This window comes from Tamandua tetradactyla, chromosome X (genome assembly GCF_023851605.1).
Source record: "Tamandua tetradactyla isolate mTamTet1 chromosome X, mTamTet1.pri, whole genome shotgun sequence".
NCBI classification, from domain to species: Eukaryota; Metazoa; Chordata; class Mammalia; order Pilosa; family Myrmecophagidae; genus Tamandua; species Tamandua tetradactyla.
In genome coordinates, this window is record NC_135353.1 from 62,469,531 (window position 1) to 62,491,005 (window position 21,475).

A 21,475-nucleotide genomic window follows, 5' to 3' on the forward strand; every position below is an offset into this window, starting at 1 on the left:
AGGAATAAGAGGAAGGACAAAGGGAAGGATTCCTTGGTAGTATCTTTATATCTAGAAGACAGTTTTAGATTATAACCATTGTTCTATGTGCATTTTTTGGGTAAAATACCTGTGTCTATTGCAGCTAAGATTCATTCTTTATTTCACAACATCAAAACTTTTTAGAAATTGTGAGGTGACAGTATATGATAAAAAGTAGAGCTAGTGAATTAACCAATTTATAAATACCTTTTAGTTAATAGAAAAGAAGCATCTTTGACATGGAATTGTTAAACTACGTCTGCACAGTATGCATCAGGACTTCTTCATTAGGTTGGTTGCAGAGGGGCAGAAAAAAGTGCAGAGGGAATGTGCTGGTTGGAAATGATGCATGTTCCCTAGAAAAGCCATGTTTTAATCTAAATCCCATTTCATAAAGGCAGAATAATCCCTATTCAATACTGTATGTTTGAAACTGCAATCAGATCATCTCCCTGGAGATGTGATTTAATCCAGAGTGGTTGTTAAACTGGATTAGGTTGAGGCGTGTCTCCACCCATTTGGGTGGGTCTTGATTAGTTTCTGGAGTCCTATAAAAGAGGAAATATTTTGGAGAATGAGAGAGATTCGGAGAGAGCCGAGAATGCTGCAGCACCATGAAGCAGAGTCCACCAGCCAGCGACCTTTGGAGATGAAGAAGGAGGGTGCTTCCCAGAGAGCATCATGAAATGGGAGGCCAGGGGAGAAAGCTGGCGGATGACGCCATGCTCACCATGTGCACTTCCAACTGAGAAATAAACCCTGACTGTGTTCACCATGTGCCTTCTCACTTGAGAGAGAGAGAGGCCCTGAACTTCATCGGCCTTCTTAAACCAAGGTGTCATTCTCTGGATGCCTTTGATTTCGACATTTCTATAGACTTGTTTTAATTGGGACATTTTCTCGGCCTTAGAGCTATAAACTAGTAACATTAAATTTCCCTTTTAAAAAGCCATTCTGTTCCTGGTATATTGCATTTTGGCAGCTAACAAACTAGAACAGGAGGGATGTATACAGATGTGTTCATATGTCCATTTTGATGTAGCCATTGTATGTGCACATCTCTTGGCTGTACCATAGGAAAATGCTATTAAATAACTCAATGGAAACATACCTTGCTATTATTTCATATAGATCTGACAGTTCTCTTAGATACATTATACTTTTTGTACTCTTGCTTTGTTTCATTTTAAATTGAACATTGAGGGAATACAGTATTTGAAACTCTGCCAATATGTGTAGAGGCCTGTTGCCATTTTTGTCTTTTATGAAATTTTTGTTCCCAAGAAAGGCAGGAATACATTTTCTCCTCGTGATTGAGGTGCTGTCATGCATTTTTAATTATCAAAATATTCGTGACTTTAGGACTTAAAATTAATAAAGTCCAATGAAAAAGCATTATACATTTTGTGTCATCTCAACCACATAAAAATGTATGCTCAGTTGTGTGTATACACATAAAGAACCTAGAAGGACCTGTCAAGCCATAAACTACTTTGTTATTCTGGATGACTTTCATGTTCTTCACTTTTTTGTGCTTTTCAGCTTTCTATATTGCACAACTAACTTAAAAGTTAAAAAGTTATTTTAAAAACCAAAAAAAAAATGACAATGCAGAATGAGAAAAAAATACTTGAAAAGCATATATCCAATAAGAGTCTAGCATCCAAAATATATAATAAAACTCTTACAGCTTAATAATAAAAAGACAAACCAAATTAAAAATGGGAAAAAGAGAAATAGACATTTCTCTAAGGAAGACATATAAATGGCTAATAAGTACATGAAAAGATGCTCAATATCATTAGTCATTATGGAAATGCAAATTGAAACCATAATGACACACCCATTAGTATGGCTAGAATTTTTAAAATGGAAAATAGCAAACGTTGGCAAGGATATGGAGAAATTGGAACCCTTATGCTTGTTAGTGGGAAAGTAAAATGGTGCAGCATCTGTGAAAAATAATTTGGTGATTCCTTAAAGAGTTAACACAGAATTACCATATGGCCCAGCAATTCCTCTACTAGGTATATACCCAACATATTTGAAAACAAATTCTCAAACAAATAGTGCACACACACGTTTATGGCAGTACTATTAACAATCACTGAAAGGTTGAAATATCCCAAATTTCCATCAATTAATGAATAGGTAAACAAAATCTGGTATATCCACACAGTGGAAATGCTACACCCTGGATGAAACTTGACATTATGTTAAGTGAAAGAAGCCAAATACAAAGTCATACTTATATATTGTATGATTCCATGATATGAAATATCCAGAATAAGTAAATCCATTGTAACAGAAAGGAGATAAGTGGATTCCAGGGACTGGGTAGAGTGGTTAATGGAGTGAATGTTTAATGTGTATAGGGTTTGCTTTTGGGATAATGAAAATGCTTTCTAACTACTTAGAGGTGGTGATTGCACATTGTGAATGTGCTACATGCCACTGCTTCATTCATTTTATAATAAATATTTATATATTAGGTGAATTTCGCCTCAATTTATTTTAATAAAAAGAATGAAGTACTGATATATAGCACAGCATGGATGAACCTTGAAAACATGCTATATTAAAGGAGCCAGATACAAAAGACCATATATTGCATCCTTGCATTTATTTGAAATGTCCAGAACAGGCCAATCTATAAAGACAGAAGATAGATGAGTGGTTGCCTGGGACTGGCGATGGGGAGGGTTTAGAGGAAATAAGTAGTATCTGCTAATGGGTATGGGGCCTCCTTTGGGGAGACGAAAATGTTGTAGAATTAGATAGTGGTAATGGTTGCAACAACTTTGTGAATACACTAAAAACCATCAAATTGTACAATTCAAGAGGGTGAATTTTTAAAAATATTTTTATTGATAAATCTTACCATACAAACATTCCATACATGATATACAATCAGTGGCTCACAATATCATCGCATAGTTGTGTATTCATCACCATGATCACATTTGTATCACTCCAGGAAAAGAAATAGAAAAAAGAAAAAACTCATACATACCGTACCCCTTACCACTCCCTCTCATTGACCACTAGCATTTCCATCTATCCAATTTATTTTAACCCCCATTATTTGTTTCTTTTTTATCCATATTTTTTACTCATCTGTCCATACCCTAGATAAAAGGAGCATCAGACACAAGGTTTTCACAATCACACAGTCACATTGTAAAAGCTGTATCATTATACAGTCATCTTCAAGAAACATGGCTACTGAATAGAGCCAACAGTTTCAGGTACTTCAAAATGGTAAATTTTATGGTATGTGAGGTATATCTAATAAAAAAGAAAATGAACTATTTAAACAAAGTAATAATAACAATGTAGTGTGGAGTTTATAACATATAAGTACAGTGTATGAAAATAATAACACATAGTTCTGGAGTGGAGAAATGAAAGCCAACTTATTGTAATGCTCTTATACTGAACATTATAATATGACTGAAGGCAGACAGTGATAAGTTAAAGATGTATAGCAATTACTAAAATAACCAAAAAGTTATTAAGTCACAAGGGAGATAAAATTGAATTACAAAGTATTCCATTAATCCCAACAAGGTAGAAAAAGTAAACAAAGTACAAATGGGACAAATAAAAACAAATAGCAAGATGAAAGATTTAAACCGTAAACAAATTAATAACCACATTAAATTAAATTTTGAAAAACACATAATAAATAACCACATTAATGGGTCTAAATACCCAAATTAAAAGGTGAAGATTGTCAGATTGTATAAAAAAATGCAAGACCCAAACTATATACTGCTTATAAACATTTCAAATATAAAGACAGAAATTGGTTAAAATATAATCATGGAAAAAATATACCATGAGGCAATAAAAAATAAAACTGGAATGTCTAATTTGATATCAATTTAGATTTTGAAGCAAAGACTATTAACATGTTCTTTACCACATTACCATTATCATAATGATCAAGGGATCACTTCATCAAGAAGACGTAATAATCATGTTTATGCACCTAATAACAGATCGTCAAAATAGACGAAAAAAATTATAAAACTGCAAGGAGAAAAGCCTTAACACATTGTCATGTACCCACAGCTGCTTCTGCTTGCTCAGAGAGGATGAAAGAAGGTAGTTTTCTCAGAGCAGGAGAAGGAGGTGTTTGTGAAAAAAAGCTTCAGCATTACTATTATACACACAGTGTTGGGAGAGATTCTGTGCTGCTGCCTGAATTAAGGTGGGCAATAGCTGCCACATCTGAAAGTAAATAGTTGACTTAAGAACATAGTTAAGCCCAGTAACCTCAAATCCTGGCTTCTTATTCCCTTATTACTATAAGCTAGATGCTTTCCAAATTGTCTTTAACCGTTTCTACCTCTCTGGCCTGATAAATAACCATGTACTGTTTTTGTTTTGCCCAGTTGGCGTGGTATTTGTTCATCTAATTCCCAACATAAATTTCTGCCGAAGGGAGCCAAATAGGAAAGCTACTGCATGTGAAATATGACCAATGGAGGTTACGTTTACAGGATGCAACTTGTTTCTGTGTGTGTTTATGTATATTAAAGGTAACTAAAATATTTAAAAATATTTTTCTATTGTAAACAAAGAGAACTTCCCATTCACATAGTACTTTCTACATTTTCTATAACAGATAATAGAATATGGATTCTTCTCAGGTTTTCATAACAACCCAGACACATTGATCCTCACTTGGACAGTAACATCACTGGACAGTTTGCAGAGCAGATTCTAATTTACAGAGCTGGTCTAAATTTAAGATCTGAGAAAGCTCACATGTGGTAGGCATCAGGCCATTCGCATAAGGTTTTCTTTAGTTACAGAGACTTAACCCAGACAATCAAGAGTACCCTGAGGTACAGTGTATACACTGTTAAGTGCCCTGGGTTTAAAGGTTAATCTCAGTGGGTCTCAAATCCTGCAATGGTGCTGGGAAAAAGCTCTCATCTTTAACTGGAAATCAAGGTTTACAAAACACGCAACTTATCTCTTTTCATGAGCCAGGGACTCCTGTAGTGCTGGAATCTTCACCACACAGGATTCTGAGTTTTGTGATTTAGGCATCTTCATGGCAAGAAGGTGATGAGTGAAAAGGACTTAGTAACTTGTTCTGTGATCTTCGGAAAGTCATTTAACTATTCCAAGGCTAGTTCTGTAAAATGGAGACCAGTCTTTGCAGAACCTGAATACATCAGAGCTGTTAAGGTTAAGTTGAAATAATATGTACAGAATCAAATTTTAATGAGAACTATTAAAATGTAAGTGGTGAAAAATAAAAATTAAAAACAATGCAAGGGGTTATTCTTATTGCTACTGTAGCATTAGAGATTTTCTTCCTTAGAGCCCAAGAAAGGGTCAAATTATTTTGTCTGACATCTAGGTTTACCATTGGACTGGCAATGACAAGCACTTTACTGGCTCTGAGGAAATTAACCAGAAAGGTATTTTACCTGAAAGGGAAGTAAGTATATTCACTTCTTGGTGGGATCCATGAAGTCCTGCCTGCTTGAAATCAGTAAATAGTCTAAAACTGCCTTTGGTTTTAGAGCTTGTCTGGTTTTCTATAATTTCCAGTCTAAGCACGCACTCTAGTACTCTTGATGAAAAGAAGGGAATGAGATCTGAAGAACTATTGGAGGCTCACCTGTCATAAAAGCTCTTGAGGCTAGAGAGTCACTAATAAATTGGTTGTCTATTCTTATGCCTAATAACACTTTGGGGCTTTGGGAGGAGTGCAGACATGTACACCTAACTTGGCAGATTTCTCTAGTGGAAGTTATGCTATGAGGAATTTTCTCTCCTGAGACTTCAGAGATCAGTTATGGGTGCTTAGAATCTAGTCCAGATGTCTGCCAATGAGACAACTGAGATTTATTTGACATAGGATGGAGCAAGCTAGATAATCATCTGGAGGAAGTCAAAGTGCATTCTTTAGAGATCAGTGGGACAATATTTGGAGAAAGCTAAGTCATTTAGGATCATAATGATCCTAAACAATAAATGAGCCTCATTTGCCTCATTTTACCCTAGGAACCTTAGAACAAAGCTTCCAATAAAGTGTGTTAAATTGAATATTAGATTAAATAGTGTTAAATTGAATCTTAGATTAAATAGTGTTAAATTGTATTTCTCCTGGCCTATTCCTCAGTTCATTGTGGAAGATGCTTAATCTTATGCATGCAATTTTAATCAATTCACACTCATTTTGCCACTTGGAATAAAGCCCCTCTACTACATGTTGAAAAATAGAAGTGTTGTGTATTTTGTCAGGGTTACAGAACAAAAAGACAACACACTGAAATTAGGATTATCTGAGGAGGCTTTAGTTTCAAAGACATTAGTTACAAAGATATAGGTGGTGTTTAGGGGAAGTACAGGACAGAGTGTGGATCTCAGGGCTAGCAACACAGCAGCAGTAAACTGGTCACCATTCCTAGGCCTGAAGGCATGAGGGGAAAGAGAGATTTCTGGAACAAGAGGAGAGATAATTTTGAAGAGCAGGTCACCTTGAGTGGAGCAGTGACAATCAAGGGACACAAACCAATCTGAGGAAACTGCACAGAGAGAAAAAGCTGTGCAAGTAAATATCATGACCTCACTCTTATCCCTCCCTCTGATACCCTGCTGGGGCTCCCCCTTGGTCTAACCCAACCAGAAGTCACAGGGCACAGGGACCCTATGGGACAGAAAACGGCAAAGGATGCAGTGTGAATCTGGAAGGAAGAACAGAAGATATCTAGCATAATTTGGTATAATGTCAACAATTAATAGTCCTATGAGGATAGATGTTGGGGATGCTGTCTACTTATAACTAAGGTAATATAAAAGTGACATTTGCCTGTTCATGTGTTAAAGTACAGGACTTCTGGGCAAAAACCCCATAATCTGGCCTAGAGTTAGTATGATTTGGTAGTCAAAGTTGGAATAGCACACCTCTTCTCCAAGCATATATTATTGTGAATATGTATCTTTCCTGTTGAGTTGATTTTGGATTGTCACCTAGTATGGGACTCTACACATATAAACAGCCAGTTAATGTTTGCTGATGTAGAACTTGGAAGGAGACAGGACTATCTGGATCTGACTTCTTTCAGTGTCCCAATTTATGAGTATTTTGACCCATATAATCCTTCCAAGCACCTTGAATCGACTCTAGAAACCGCTGCTCTAAAATGGAAATGACATAAAATTTAAAGACATTATTCAGTTTATTTTGTAGCTGCCTAGGAATGAAGGTGTTTTTATAGTCTAGCCTGAGAACTGAGCTTCTCTGCCAAAGAAGCCGACTGAACTCCTGGCCAAACAAAAGTGATTGCTCTTTGCTACTTGTGTCGAGAGGCAGGGGAAGTGCTACCAGAGTCAACACTTAATCAGATTCTGAAGAGCATCTCTGAGAGTAAAGCAGTCCCTTCATTCTGGAAGCAGACATTGGGATACTGGACTTCCTCTTAAAATATTTGCTATTTGGGTATGCAAGGGTAGTTCAGCGGTAGAATTCTCACCTGCCATGCGGGAAACCTGATTCGATTCCCAACCCCATGCACTTCCCAAAAACAAACAAGCAAGCAAACAAAAGAAGGGAAAAACAAACAAAAATTCAACAAATGGTGCAGCAATAACAGGATACTCACATGGAAAAAGAATGAAATGTGACCCCCACCACATAGCATACAAAAAAAAAAACTTGCTATTTATGAGATTGAAAGAAAACATGATGCTTAAAACTAGGAATCTAGAGTAGGACTTTGTCACACACCCCCACCCCCCAACACTACCACCATATTCAGTGAGCTCCACAGATCATTACAGATAATTCATTTTTATAGGCTGTAGTGCCCTCTTGTGATTAATTTATGAATACACTTTTGATGGTTTGGCATGACCAGCGAGTTTTCAATTAATTAATCATGCTGATTGAAGCAAAGAAACTTGGGGTCACAAGACCTAGAAATTGTTCTTTGAATTTGGCTGGATTGGAAAAGACACTGTACAAGTACGAGGGGTCCAGTAAAACCTCCTCTGAAAGCTTGGAAATTATGAGAATGACATCAACATGGCATTATATTGCAGACCAAGCCATCAAGCCATAAAAGCAAAGGGAGTGCCAACAAGCCATAAAAGCAACGGGAGTGTCCACTTTTCTTCACAACACTTTCACATATGGACTTTAGAGGTAGAAGTCTTCGTTGATCAACTCTTTCATTTAGCTACAGAATATTAGGATTTGGTCCTTAAGTAATTTCTGAATTGTGAGAGAAAGATTCACTGACAACTAATAAACCAACATTTAGCACATTATGTAGAAAAATCTATGGGATGTAATTTGGTGTTTTCAGTTACAATTACACATTAATGTTTTCATGCACATGGCTACATGGAAAAATAAAAAAACTAAAATCTGCAACTCACTAGCCTTGAAATATATACTATCATTTTAGATAGTTACCATTGTCTGGACCCTAATTTTATCACTGTACACACTAAACTTCAGATTCTGCATGGGTTCATATTAAGGTGTAAATTCTCAAAATAGCTTCATTTGTTCTGTGTTTTGGCTGTAACAAAAATTTTATTATAGAAGCTCTTAATGCCTCTTTTAGCAAGCTGTGGACTACTTTAGAGAGCTACGATTGTTCATTCTTAATCATTAGGAAAATTAACTCACTAATCTGCTTTAAACATTATTAATGAATTCTTCCCCAAATAGAAACTAATTCTGCTTCTTTTATCAACCATCAACACAATCTGTCATAAATTTATTAGCTCAAAAATTCCTTCCAATGGGATATTTTCTTCACTGGAAAATGTTTACTTTACTATATATTCTCCATTAACTGTCAGAGTAATCAAAGTCTGTAAAACTTCTTTTTGTTTGAATTTGCTCTAAATGATTCTCTGAGAAGGGATTACTTGTTGATGTGCAGATGTGTACCCCATCTGCAAATGAACAGGTTGTACACACAAAGAGATATGCAAATACATAGACACAACAACCCGTCTTTATAACATGGTATCTTTAATTAAATTGAAATTGGTGGGTCAAAAGACATTAAGTGAGAAGATGACAGCTAAGAAAATAAGATATGCTATGACTATAGTAAAATGTTTAAAGTAAAGAAGAGTAAGAAACAGCAATTGGCTTTTTGTAATTGAAGAGAGACGATTAACCAAGTGTTTTCTTCTATAAGCACAGGCTGCAAGAGAATGAGTCTTACATAAAAAGCACAGGGAAAAGAATCATCAAAGTTGCTTGTATATTTTTGTTTTACAAAATGGTTTTGGGAAATCTGCCCAGACAGGGATGAACAAATATAAGATGCAAGAAACATTAAAACGGGGGCATGTGGTCTTAACAGTATCTTGGAGAATATAGCAAAAGAGAAATTGCTCCATAGACATTATAGTTTGGTATAACATGAACATTTAACATTCTGAATAAAATGACTTAAAATGATTTATTTTTTAAAAAAATGAAATAAGAACTTAGGGACAAAACTCAAAATAAATTTACTCTCAATAGTAACATGATGCAAGGGTATATTCTCCCACTTCGATAAACATGGATATAAAATCTTGCTGTCTATATTCTAGGCTTTTTAATGTTCTCCGTGAAGAGTGATTAATGCCAGATCACATTTAAATGACTCAAGATGTTGAGCTATAATTCTGTTTACACAATATACACATTCTTTACTTACACAGCAAAAATAAGCTTAACACTTTTATATTAAAAACCTGGGATACAGTAGCATTATTAGCACCATGAAAGTAAGTCTTCCCTCAAACTGCAGTCTTTTATTTTACTCGGTGTGATTCTTCCCTTAATTGAATTTTAACGTGCCATTATAGTTACTGGGTATAATATATAATCTTCATCTTATAGTCCTTGGAGAAAGTCATTCTGGATGCAAAAATAAATGAGACCTTGCTCTGGCACATTGCTGATGTACATCTGATCTTCATGGTTACCATTCAGCATGTTCTCTTGGTCACAGAGAGTAGTAGCACCATTGGTGGTAGCAGTGGTAAAAGTTGGGGAGAGTGAGACAGTGCATCCCGGGAAATATATATATATATGTATATATATATCACATTTTAAAAATAAAAGGAATTCTTCAAAATGTTATGTCCTCTTCATACACACTTGACATCGGCTAATACGTGTCCTCAAGTCTCCGGCCTTCAGCGTTTCTGACTGAGGCTTGCTGGGAAATAAGATCCAAGACAATCAGATTTGCCGTTTCTGATGTTTCACTTCTATTATCAGTTAAAATTAATATCCAAACATTCTCTCTTTGTTTAGTAGCTCTCCTCATGATTTAATGGCTTTCTCTGAAGCAGTGTGATCTAATGCAGTGACTGATATGGCCTGAGAGCCACTAATGGTAACAGGCACTTTTGTGACTCCTCTCTCCACCACTCTTATCTTTGCCTATTTTTCTCTCCCCCTTCCCTCCCCTCCTCCACATTTTTCTAATATTCCTAGAATGAGGGGTATCTGTGATAAGGGATAAGAAAAATATGAAGTAACGTTAATTCCAAAGAAGCAACAAATAAAAACACATTTAAACTGAAAAAAAAAAAGTAAGTAGATTATAGTATCCTGAGATACATGTAGATATGTGGTCTTACTCATTCAAACACTTGAATGAGAGCCCTAAAAACATTCTGAGAAAGGAGACCACTGGGCTGGGGGAATGAACACAGACTGAAGCATTGATTCCTAGGGTGAGCTCAATCTAGGTGAACAGTTGCTAACTTGCTATTGTACATGTCATATGACCGTCCCATACCTCTCTCTGTTTGCTATTGAAGATTACTACAAAGCTATTTGAATATCTAGCTAATATTTGGTTTCTGACCTGAGTTGGTATATGAGGAGAAAAAGCAGGAATAAAGGACATTATCCAACACATTATTCATATTTGTTAAGTGTAAATCATCCATGAATTGCTTCTCTTCCCTAGCACCTCTGAAGGAAGCTTAGGACCTGAACCGAAGCCTTGAGCACTTTACCTGAACATGTCTGACACATCTACAGTTGCCAGCCAAAAGCTGTAGGAATTGGCATAGTAATTGCAGGTACCCCGCCCATGACATTCAATGAAGGGAGCTGAACGAAACTCTTCTAAACAGGAACCTGGTGATGCCAGGGCTTGACCTGAGCCCTCTGCCCCTGCACTTGTGTGCTAGAAAAAAAACAGGAAAAAATTTGTCACAATGCCCATCTATCACAATATTGTAGTGAATACCCAAAAGATGTGTGCTGAGTTTGTCTAAAAATTCAAATCTACATCAAGGAATGAGTCAGTAAAGCCAATAGGCAGATTATGAAAATATGTTCGAGAAAGTGTGCAAGGAGATCATAGTGTGTGGACAGATGTTATTTGAGGTTCAAGCTTATTATACAAATGGTAGGTTTTACTCATACTGGGGAGAAATATAGATATAATGGATAGTTAGTTATGATGACAAAGGCAAGAAAGAATGTTTCATACCATCATGAAGGAATAGCCAATCCATAAAGAATCCCATCCCTGAGGACAACGGGGAATCTGGATGGTCTGACTGTGAACTGCAATCACCACGGCTGGAGCTTCACAAACTGCACATCTGGTAAAGGAAAAGGAGGAAGAACATAATGTATAGGGTGGATACATGGGAAATAGCAGTCCCTCTTCTTTAGAAGCCTTCCTGGTACAGAGGCTTACTAAAATGTCTTCAGTGTTCAGAAAAGGAGGAGAAAAATGCACTTTGAAAATTGCTTTTGCTTAAGCCCTGTCTGCCAATATACATAATAAAGTTATAAATTAAAACTATAAGCTTTTTTTAAAAGAAACTTCAAAACCACTGCTTAGAGCCTCTTCATTTTCCATTTTTTCCCTAAGTTTATAATCATACTTGCTATAGTCAATGTCATATTTCCTGTTAAAGTTTGGCTTAGTGTATGTCTGGTAATCTGGAACAGAAAAGAAACAGATATATTCTCAATTCCCACCCATTATTCTGGTCCAAGGGACATTCGTTAACCATTCGGCCATATCTGGAGAAGTACAACATGCCCAATGTTGGGCAGGTACCCAAGCACTTGGGGATGTGGCTGAAATCATGTAAAATGGCAAGAGTGAATACAACCCTATATACCAAATCATTAATAAAGAGCACAAGGGACCTTTTTGAAATATGACTGAGGCCAATTTGGCACAGTTTACTCACATAATAAGGAATATATTTAGGGACCTTTTACTCCCAAGAAGTAGGACTGACAAATATCATTAAAAATGAACCCCCAAAGGATTAAGGCAAATGTATTAAAAAGAGAACCATAAATTTGCTACTTAAGAGACTAAACTGGGCCTCTAATGTTTACATTCAATGTCAAAAAAATGACTTTTCAATTATTCATCCTTTAGGAGCACTAGAATCCTGGATCACCTGGGCGATCGAACTGAAAATAGCAATATCCAATATTCATAGGAGATGAAATTAAAGTAGGGTTTGAACCCTAAGGTCTCTATTAATGGTACCAACCTCCTTTTACTTACTCATGCACCGAACCTCATCTATCAGTTTCTCCTCTTCATAGCTAATCAATTATACTAAATATTATCTCTTCTGTTAATGTGATACCTCAAATGCCTTCCACTGAGAGTGCTAGTCTACTCATACCAGGACTATAGCAGTACTTTTCTAGCTAACTGGTTTCCCTACCTCAGGACTATCCTCTCTGTAATCCATGTTACATACTGATGGTTTTGTAATCTTCCCTGAATGTAGCCCAAAGACACTGGAAGGCTCCTCATTATATACCAAATAAACTCTAAACTCCAATGTGACACTCAAAACCAATTAACCTTCAAAATTTAGCACAAACTAACTTTCCAATCCTTTCTTCCTATGTAACTTCTGCATACTACATCCTAAGCCTGTCTTTCTATTACCCATTCCCATTTTCTCTGCCTAGTATGCCCCTTATTACTTAATGCCTGTGTCTCAAGTCCTTCCAATCCTTCAAAGACCAGTTCAAAACACATTTCTTCTACACAATGACTCCAGATTTTTCCAGTTGGAATTAAGTATCCCTATCCCTACTGTTTTTCACAGCATATTTTTAGCTCTACTGTAGCACACAACCTAAGACTGATTTATATTAGATTAATTTATATATGTATTTCCTTAATGACTAGACTGTGAGCTCTTTGTATATTACACTATAGGAATCCTAGGGCCTGGTCAAGAACAGATTCCTGAAAGTTATAAATCAAACTAAATACTGAATTGAATATTATAAAGGCAGCTCTGTTCTACCTAATCTGGGAGGAATATCATCATATTATTAGCTCTGGACTTGTTACTAAATAACTAAATTAACTGAGAACTGGTAAAAGCCAAAGTTACACCAATGTCTTACCGACTAATGAATGGCTGGATGCTTTGCCCCTTCAGGGGCTCCATGCTCATTGGCATGGGCTCTGGGGTAGAGAGCCAGTAAGAATAGTCATTTCTTGAAGCAAAGTTGCAAACATTATTGATGTTGCAGAACATGAAAGGCATGGTACTGAAGCGACGAAGGCAGCTGCCAGCCGTCCCTAGGGAGAATTGGAGAGAAAAACTTGAAAGACTGTCTCATAATGATATGTTAGTTTCTTCTAGAACACTAATGAACAACTCTGCAAAGAGTAATTTGTCCATATTGCTTAGATAATACATTTTATTTCTTCAATTCTAAGCTGCACCTATATTCATATTTTAACATTTCTAAAATAATGATATATCTTACAATTTATGTGGATATTTATTGTAGTAAGTCATTATATGTCCCTAAAGCTGGTTTAAACTGGTGCTGAATCTTATAAACAATGGTGTCTTCAACTGGAGAATTCTTAGTAATTTACTGTGGACAAGTAAAGGGCACACAATGAGTCCTTACAATACCATATCACTATCTCCTACTCCAGGCTGCCTCCCCTTCTTCCAGGATACCCCCGGTATGTATCTTGTGGGGCTTGCAATCTCTTTAAGCATAGGGACAACAGTATGCTAACTAACACAGGAACAAAGGACAGGTTTTGAGGTGAATAAGTGAGTTAAAAGGGGAATAAAAATAAATTACTAAGAGTCCAGGTGTGAAAGTCTCCCTGGCAGCATGGGAGACGACTCCCAGGGATGAGTACAGCCCTGGCACCATGGGATCAACAATGCCATCCTGACAAAAAGGGGGAAAAGAAGTATAACAAATAAGGCATCAGTGGCTGAGAGATTTCAAACAGTCAAGAGGCTACTCTGGAGGTCACTCTTATGCAAGTTTCAGTTAGACATTGCTACCTATCATAACCTGCCAAACCTCAGCCAATCATAAAGAATAAAAAATTCCTGCCAATCATAAAGAATAACTAGGGCATTAGATAAGATTCTACAAAGGTTCCATGCACCAGGGTAACTTTCCAGAAACCTACAACCTCCAGATGGGTCCCTGGACCAGATAAGTCCTGAAACCTAGAGGGCCCAGCCTCTCCAGATATCAGCCAGTTCTATCTCCCTATCCCATATTATTGACAGCCGCTTCCAAAATGAAAACATTAGAATGTGTATAGCCCAAATACCCCTAAACAGTGAGAGAGAAAGATCAAAGGTGATGGTGGAGTTATACAGAAAAGGTAGGGTTTAAAAAATGAGTAGGATTGTTGAATCATTATATTGATATTTCTTTTGTTTGTTTGCTTGTTTGTTTTTGCATGAGCAGGAACCGGGAATTGAACCCGGGTCTTGGCATGGCAGGCAATAACTCTGCCTACTGAACCATCGTGGCATGCCCTGGTATTTCTTTTATTCTCCAGTATTTTAGAGAGGCTTGAAGTAAAAACCTAAAATTGTGGAATTGCAGCCCATACCAAACTCTGAAATCTGTTCTACAACTAACTGTTGCACTGTGCTTTGAAATTTATGCTTCTTTGTATATATGTTATTTTTCAGAAAAAAGAAAAAAAAAGATGGTAACAAAAAAATATATACATTCCTTCTAGCCTCCAATATTCTCGAGCAGCCTAGAAGGAAAAATCTGAAGATGATGGTATGGTGGTAGCCCATGACAAACTCTAGGATCTGTCCTGTAACTACTTGTTGAAGAGTGCTTTGAAAATTATTGCTTTTTTCTTTCTTTGTTTTTTATATATGTTATTTTATATAAGTATACATATTATATTTATAAGTCTTAAGAAATGACTAAGAGAAGGATATGAGGGAGAAACTGAAAAGGTACTAGTCTGAATTTCAGAGTTAACAGGAACAATAGAGGTTATCTCTACCAATGATCGAGCACTTTTTTCGTATTCATTCACATAAAAATGATTTTAAAATGATGTACTCCCTCATATATTTTGTTTTTTCAAAAAACATTATTTGGTTTAAAAAAGTATTTAGAACATATAAAACAAGGCAACATTATTTTTTTTCCCTTCTCTTCTGGTATGGGATCTGTTGGTGGCTCTTCCACTGCTGCTCTCTGAGCCAGTGTTGCTATCACTGGTTCCTTCCTCTACCATGCTGTTAGCCCCCTCCTGCCCATGCTCCTTGTTCTCAGTAGATGTACCTTCTTCATTATTCTGTTGGTCTGCTGTAGTTTCTTCAAGGTGTGTTTCCTCTGCTCCATCGGTATGCTCTCGTCTTCTTGCTTTTCCTCAATTTTATTAGTGGCTTGCTCTCCTTCGGGAACAATACTGCTCTAACTGCACTCAGCTTGTTATGCTGCCTCTTTCTCCTTTTACTCCTGCCTTTTGCAGGCCTGTTCCTTTGCCTGTGCAATTTCAACTGCAATTTTCTCCATATCCACTTCTACCTTCAAATTGCACTACCTTTTAAGTTCATTGTTAAATGAATCTGTGCTTTCCAGGAATTTCCTCTTCTTTTCCTGGTGTTGCTCCTCTATTTGAAGAAGGTCAGCTTCTAGTTTTTGCTGATGAACCATTAAGGACTGGACCCGTTGTTTGAGGACCTGCATTCTAACTGTTGTGGCAACTTAGCACCATACTCTTGCTAAGGATTTCATTGATGAGATGGTGATTACTTCACTGAAAAAAACATTATAATCATCTGGATCTTCAGTAGGCTAAATGTCCATGTAAGAGTCTCCTTTCTCCATGCAAGACTCTCGCTGTTGAATTTCTTCCTCTAAAGCAGTGTCTACATGATTTTGTGCATTTATGTAAGCAAGGTATGTGGGGGAATTAGGATAAGCCTTCATAGATTCATTAAACTCTATCTTTTCTGCTTCATATTCATTTAATACTCTTGTTTCTCTTCATCAATGAGATCTCACCACATGCCACCAATAATCTTGCCAATTTTCCACAATTTTAAGTCAGGATTGGAAGCCTTTACTTGGTCTCAGACCTTTCTGCTGTATCTCATGTAGGGCATCAGCAGCTTATCTGGTGGCTTTTGGGGTTTGGAATCATAACACCAGACATGCCATGATCCACAAACCCTGATGTGCTAGGTATTTGTGTTGCAGGAGATGAGGATGGAGGTGGAGCATAAGGTGGTTTTTCTGACATTTTGGGAGATGAAGCTCTCAGTTCCTTAAGAATGAATTGAGACACTGTAGGCAGAAGGCCCTCATATATATATTTTTTGGGGGGGTGCATGGTCCAGGAATCAAACCCAGGTCTCCCGCATGAAAGGCGAGCACTCTACCACTGAACCACCTGTCCACCCTATATTTTTAACTTGACATCTAAAACTTTTCATCAGAAATATAAATTGATACTGCGCCTATGGCTAAATTATTTGTTATTGTTGCTCAGCTCCAAACCCATCCTTCTAGTCTCTACTTGTAACACTGGGTCTGGGATTTTGCAAATCACATTCGTATCTTGCCAGTTGTCATTTCTGCTGTTTTTAAAATAATGATAGTCAAAACCAAACTTTCACGTCACTCTTTAAAATGCATCTAATAAAATGATTTGAAATCTAACAGCAATTAAAAAAAATACATAAACTTGTCTTTTTTTATTATTAAAAAAATTAACTAACACAACATTTAGAAATCATTCCATTCTACATATACAATCAGTAATTCTTAATATCATCACATAGATGCATATTCATCGTTTCTTAGTACATTTGCATCGATTTAGAAAAAGAAATAGAAAGACAACAGAAAAAGAAATAAAACGATAATAGAGAGAAAAAAAGAAAAAAAAAGAAAAAAAAACTATACCTCAGATGCAGCTTCATTCAGTGTTTTAACATAATTATGTTACAATTAGGTAGTATTGTGCTGTCCATTTTTGAGTTTTTGTATTCAGTCCTATTGCACAGCCTGTATCCCTTCAGCTCCAATTACCCATTATCTTACCCTATTTCTAACTCCTGATGGTCTCTGTTACCAATGACATATTCCAAGTTTATTCTCTAATGTCGGTTCACATCAGTGGGACCATACAGTATTTGTGCTTTAGTTTTTGGCCAGTCTCACTCAGCATAATGTTCTCTAGGTCCATCCATGTTATTACATGCTTCATAAGTTTATTCTGTTTTAAAGCTGCATAACATTCCATCGTATGTATATACCACAGTTTGCTTAGCCACTCGTCTTTTGATGGACATTTTGGCTGTTTCCATCTCTTTGCAATTGTAAATAATGCTGCTATAAACATTGGTGTGCAAATGTCCGTTTGTGTCTTTGCCCTTAAGTCCTTTGAGTAGATACCTAGCAATGGTATTGCTGGGTCGTATGGCAATTCTATATTCAGCTTTTTGAGGAACCGCCAAACTGCCTTCCACAGTGGTTGCACCATTTGACATTCCCACCAACAGTGGATAAGTGTGCCTCTTTCTCCACATCCTCTCCAGCACTTGTCATTTTTTGTTTTGCTGATAATGACCATTCTGGTGGGTGTGAGATGATATCTCATTGTGGTTTTGATTTGCATTTCTCTAATGGCCAGGGACATTGAGCATCTCTTCATGTGCCTTTTGGCCATTTGTATTTCCTCTTCTGAGAGGTGTCTGTTCAAGTCTTTTTCCCATTTTGTAATTGGATTGGCTGTCTTTTTGTTGTTGAGTTGAACAATCTCTTTATAAATTCTGGATACCAGACCTTTATCTGATATGTCGTTTCCAAATATTGTCTCCCATTGTGTAGGCTGTCTTTCTACTTTCTTGATGAAGTTCTTTGAGCAACAAAAGTGTTTAATTTTGAGGAGTTCCCATTTATTTCTTTCTTTCTTCAGTGCTCTTGCTTTAGGTTTAAGGTCCATAAAACCGCCTCCAATTCTAAGTTTCATAAGATATCTCCCTACATTTTCCTCTAACTGTTTTATGGTCTTAGACCTAATGTTTAGATCTTTGATCCATTTTGAGTTAACTTTTGTATAGGGTGTGAGATACAGGTCCTCTTTCATTCTTTTGCATATGGATATCCAGTTCTCTAGGCACCATTATTGAAGAGACTGTTCTGTCCCAGGTGAGTTGGCTTGACTGCCTTATCAAAGATCAAATGTCCATAGATGAGAGGGTCTATATCTGAGCACTCTATTCGATTCTATTGGTCGATATATCTATCTTTATGCCAGTACCATGCTGTTTTGACCACTGTGGCTTCAGAATATGCCTTAAAGTCTGGCAGCGTGAGACCTCCAGCTTCGTTTTTTTTCCTCAAGATACTTTTAGCAATTCGGGGCACCCTGCCCTTCCAGATAAATTTGCTTATTGGTTTTTCTATTTCTGAAAAATAAGTTGTTGGGATTTTGATTGGTATTGCGTTGAATCTCTAAATCAATTTAGGTAGGATTGACATCTTAACTATATTTAGTCTTCCAATCCATGAACACGGTATGCCCTTCCATCTATTTAGGTCTTCTGTGATTTCTTTTAACAGTTTTTTTTAGTTTTCTTTGGATATGTCTTTTGTCTCTTTAGTTAAATTTATTCCTAAGTATTTTATTCTTTTAGTTGCATTTGTAAATGGAATTTGTTTCTTGATTTCCCCCTCAGCTTGCTCATTGCTAGTGTATAGAAATGCTACAGATTTTTGAATGTTGTACTTGTAACCTGCTACTTTGCTGTACTCATTTATTAGCTCTAGTAGTTTTCTTGTGGATTTTTCAGGGTTTTCGATGTATAGTATCATATCATCTGCAAACAGTGATAGTTTTACTTCTTCCTTTCCAATTTTGATGCCTTGTATTTCTTTTTCTTGTCTAATTGCTCTGGGTAGAACCTCCAACACGATGTTGAATAACAGTGGTGATAATGGACATCCTTGTCTTGTTCCTGATCTTAGGGGGAAAGTTTTCAATTTTTCCCCATTGAGGATGATATTAGCTGTGGGTTTTTCATATATTCTCCCTATCATTTTAAGGAGGTTCCCTTGTATTCCTATCCTTTGAAGTGTTTTCAACAGGAAAGGATGTTGAATCTTGTCGAATGCCTTCTCTGCATCAATTGAGATGATCATGTGATTTTTCTGCTTTGATTTGTTGATATGGTGTATTACCTTAATTGATTTTCTTATGTTGAACCATCCTTGCATACCTGGGATGAATCCTACTTGGTCATGACGTATAATTCTTTTAATGTGTTGCTGGATTTGATTTGCTAGAATTTTGTTGAGGATTTTTGCATCTATATTCATTAGAGAGATTGGTCTGTAGTTTTCTTTTTTCGTAATATCTTTGCGTGGTTTTGGGATGAGGGTGATGTTGGCTTCATAGAATGAACTAGGTAGCTTTCCCTCCCCTTCAATTTTTTTGAAGAGTTTGAGCAGGGTTGGTACTAATTCTTTCTGAAATGTTTGGTAGAATTCACATGTGAAGCCGTCTGGTCCTGGACTTTTCTTTTTGGGAAGCTTTTGAATGACTGATTCAATTTCTTTACCTGTGATTGGTTTGTTGAGGTCATCTATTTCTTCTTGAGTCAAAGTTGGTTGTTCATGCCTTCCTAGAAAGTTGTCCATTTCATCTACATTGTTGTATTTATTAGCATAGAGTTGTTCATAGTATCCTGTTATTACCTCCTTTATTTCTATGAGGTCAGTGGTTATGTCTCCTCTTCCATTTCTGATCCCATTTATTTGCATCCTCTCTCTTCTTCTTTTTGTCAATCTTGCTAAGGGCCCATCAATCTTGTTGTTTTTCTCATAGAACCAACTTCTGGTCTTATTGATTTTCTCTATTGTTTTCATGTTCTCAATTTCATTTATTTCTGCTCTAATCTTTGTTATTTCTTTCCTTTTGCTTGCTTTGGAGTTAGTTTGCAGTTCTTTCTCCAGTTCTTCCAAGTGAACAGTTAATTCCCGAATTTTTGCCCTTTCTTCTTTTCTGATATAGGCATTTAGGGCAATAAATTTCTCTCTTAGCACTGCCTTTGCTGTATCCCATAGGTTTTGATATGTTGTGTTTTCATTTTCATTTGCCTCGAGGTATTTATGATTTCTCTTGTAATTTCTTCCTTGACTCACTGGTTGTTTAAGAGTGTGTTGTTGAGCCTCCACGTATTTGTGAATTTTCTGGCACACTGCCTATTGTTGATTTCCAATTTCATTCCTTTATGATCTAAGAAAGTGTTGTGTATGATTTCAATCTTTTTAAATTTGTTGAGACTTGCTTTGTGACCCAGCATATGGTCTATCTTTGAGAATGATCCATGAGCACTTGAGAAAAAGGTGTATCCTGCTGTTGTGGGGTGTAATGTCCTATAAATGTCTGTTAAGTCTAGCTCATTTATTGTAATATTCAAATTCTCTGTTTCTTTATTGATCCTCTGTCTAGATGTTCTGTCCATTGATGAGAGTGGCGAATTGAAGTCTCCAACTATTATGGTAGATGTGTCTATTTCCCTTTTCAGTGATTGCAGTGTATTCCTCACGTATTTTGGGGCATTCTGATTTCGTGCATAAATATTTATAATTGTTATGTTTTCTTGTTTAATTGTTTCTTTTATTAGTAGATAGTATCCTTCTTTGTCTCTTTTAACTGTTTTACATTTGAAGTCTAATTTGTTGGATATTAGTATATCCAACTGCTCTTTTCTGGTTGTTATTTGCATGAAATATCTTTTTCCAACCTTTCACTTTCAACCTATGTTTATCTTTGGGTCTAAGATGTGTTTCCTGTAGACAGCATATAGAAGGATCCTGTTTTTTAATCCATTCTGCCAGTCTATGTCTTTTGATTGGGGAATTCAGTCCATTAACATTTAGTGTTATTACTGTTTGGGTAATACTTTCCTCTACCATTTTGCCTTTTGTATTATATATATCATATCTGATTTTCCTTCTTTCTACACTCTTCTCCACACCTCTCTCTTCTGTCTTTTCGTATCTGACTCTATTGCTCCCTTTAGTATTTCTTGCAGAGCTGGTCTCTTGGTCACAAATTCTCTCAGTGACTTTTTGTCTGAGAATGTTTTAATTTCTCCCTCATTTTTGAAGGACAATTTTGCTGGATATAGA

The 21,475-nt window shown here is 36.5% G+C and overlaps 1 protein-coding gene and 1 pseudogene across 1 annotated transcript in view; both read right to left on the reverse strand.

Moving 5' to 3' along the window:
• Positions 1-9,036: 9,036 nt before the first annotated feature.
• COL4A5 (collagen type IV alpha 5 chain) overlaps positions 9,037-21,475 on the reverse strand; it is a 351,509-nt gene continuing 339,070 nt past the window's right edge. The window contains exons 48-51 of the mRNA XM_077145842.1: positions 13,433-13,610; positions 11,520-11,634; positions 11,038-11,210; positions 9,037-10,226 (exon numbers count right to left, since the gene is read on the reverse strand). Of these exons, the coding sequence (XP_077001957.1) occupies positions 10,145-10,226; positions 11,038-11,210; positions 11,520-11,634; positions 13,433-13,610 (548 nt within the window). The 3' untranslated portion in view covers positions 9,037-10,144. The remainder of the gene's footprint in view (positions 10,227-11,037; positions 11,211-11,519; positions 11,635-13,432; positions 13,611-21,475) is intronic.
• LOC143670932 (SWI/SNF-related matrix-associated actin-dependent regulator of chromatin subfamily E member 1 pseudogene) lies at positions 15,407-16,574 on the reverse strand (annotated as a pseudogene).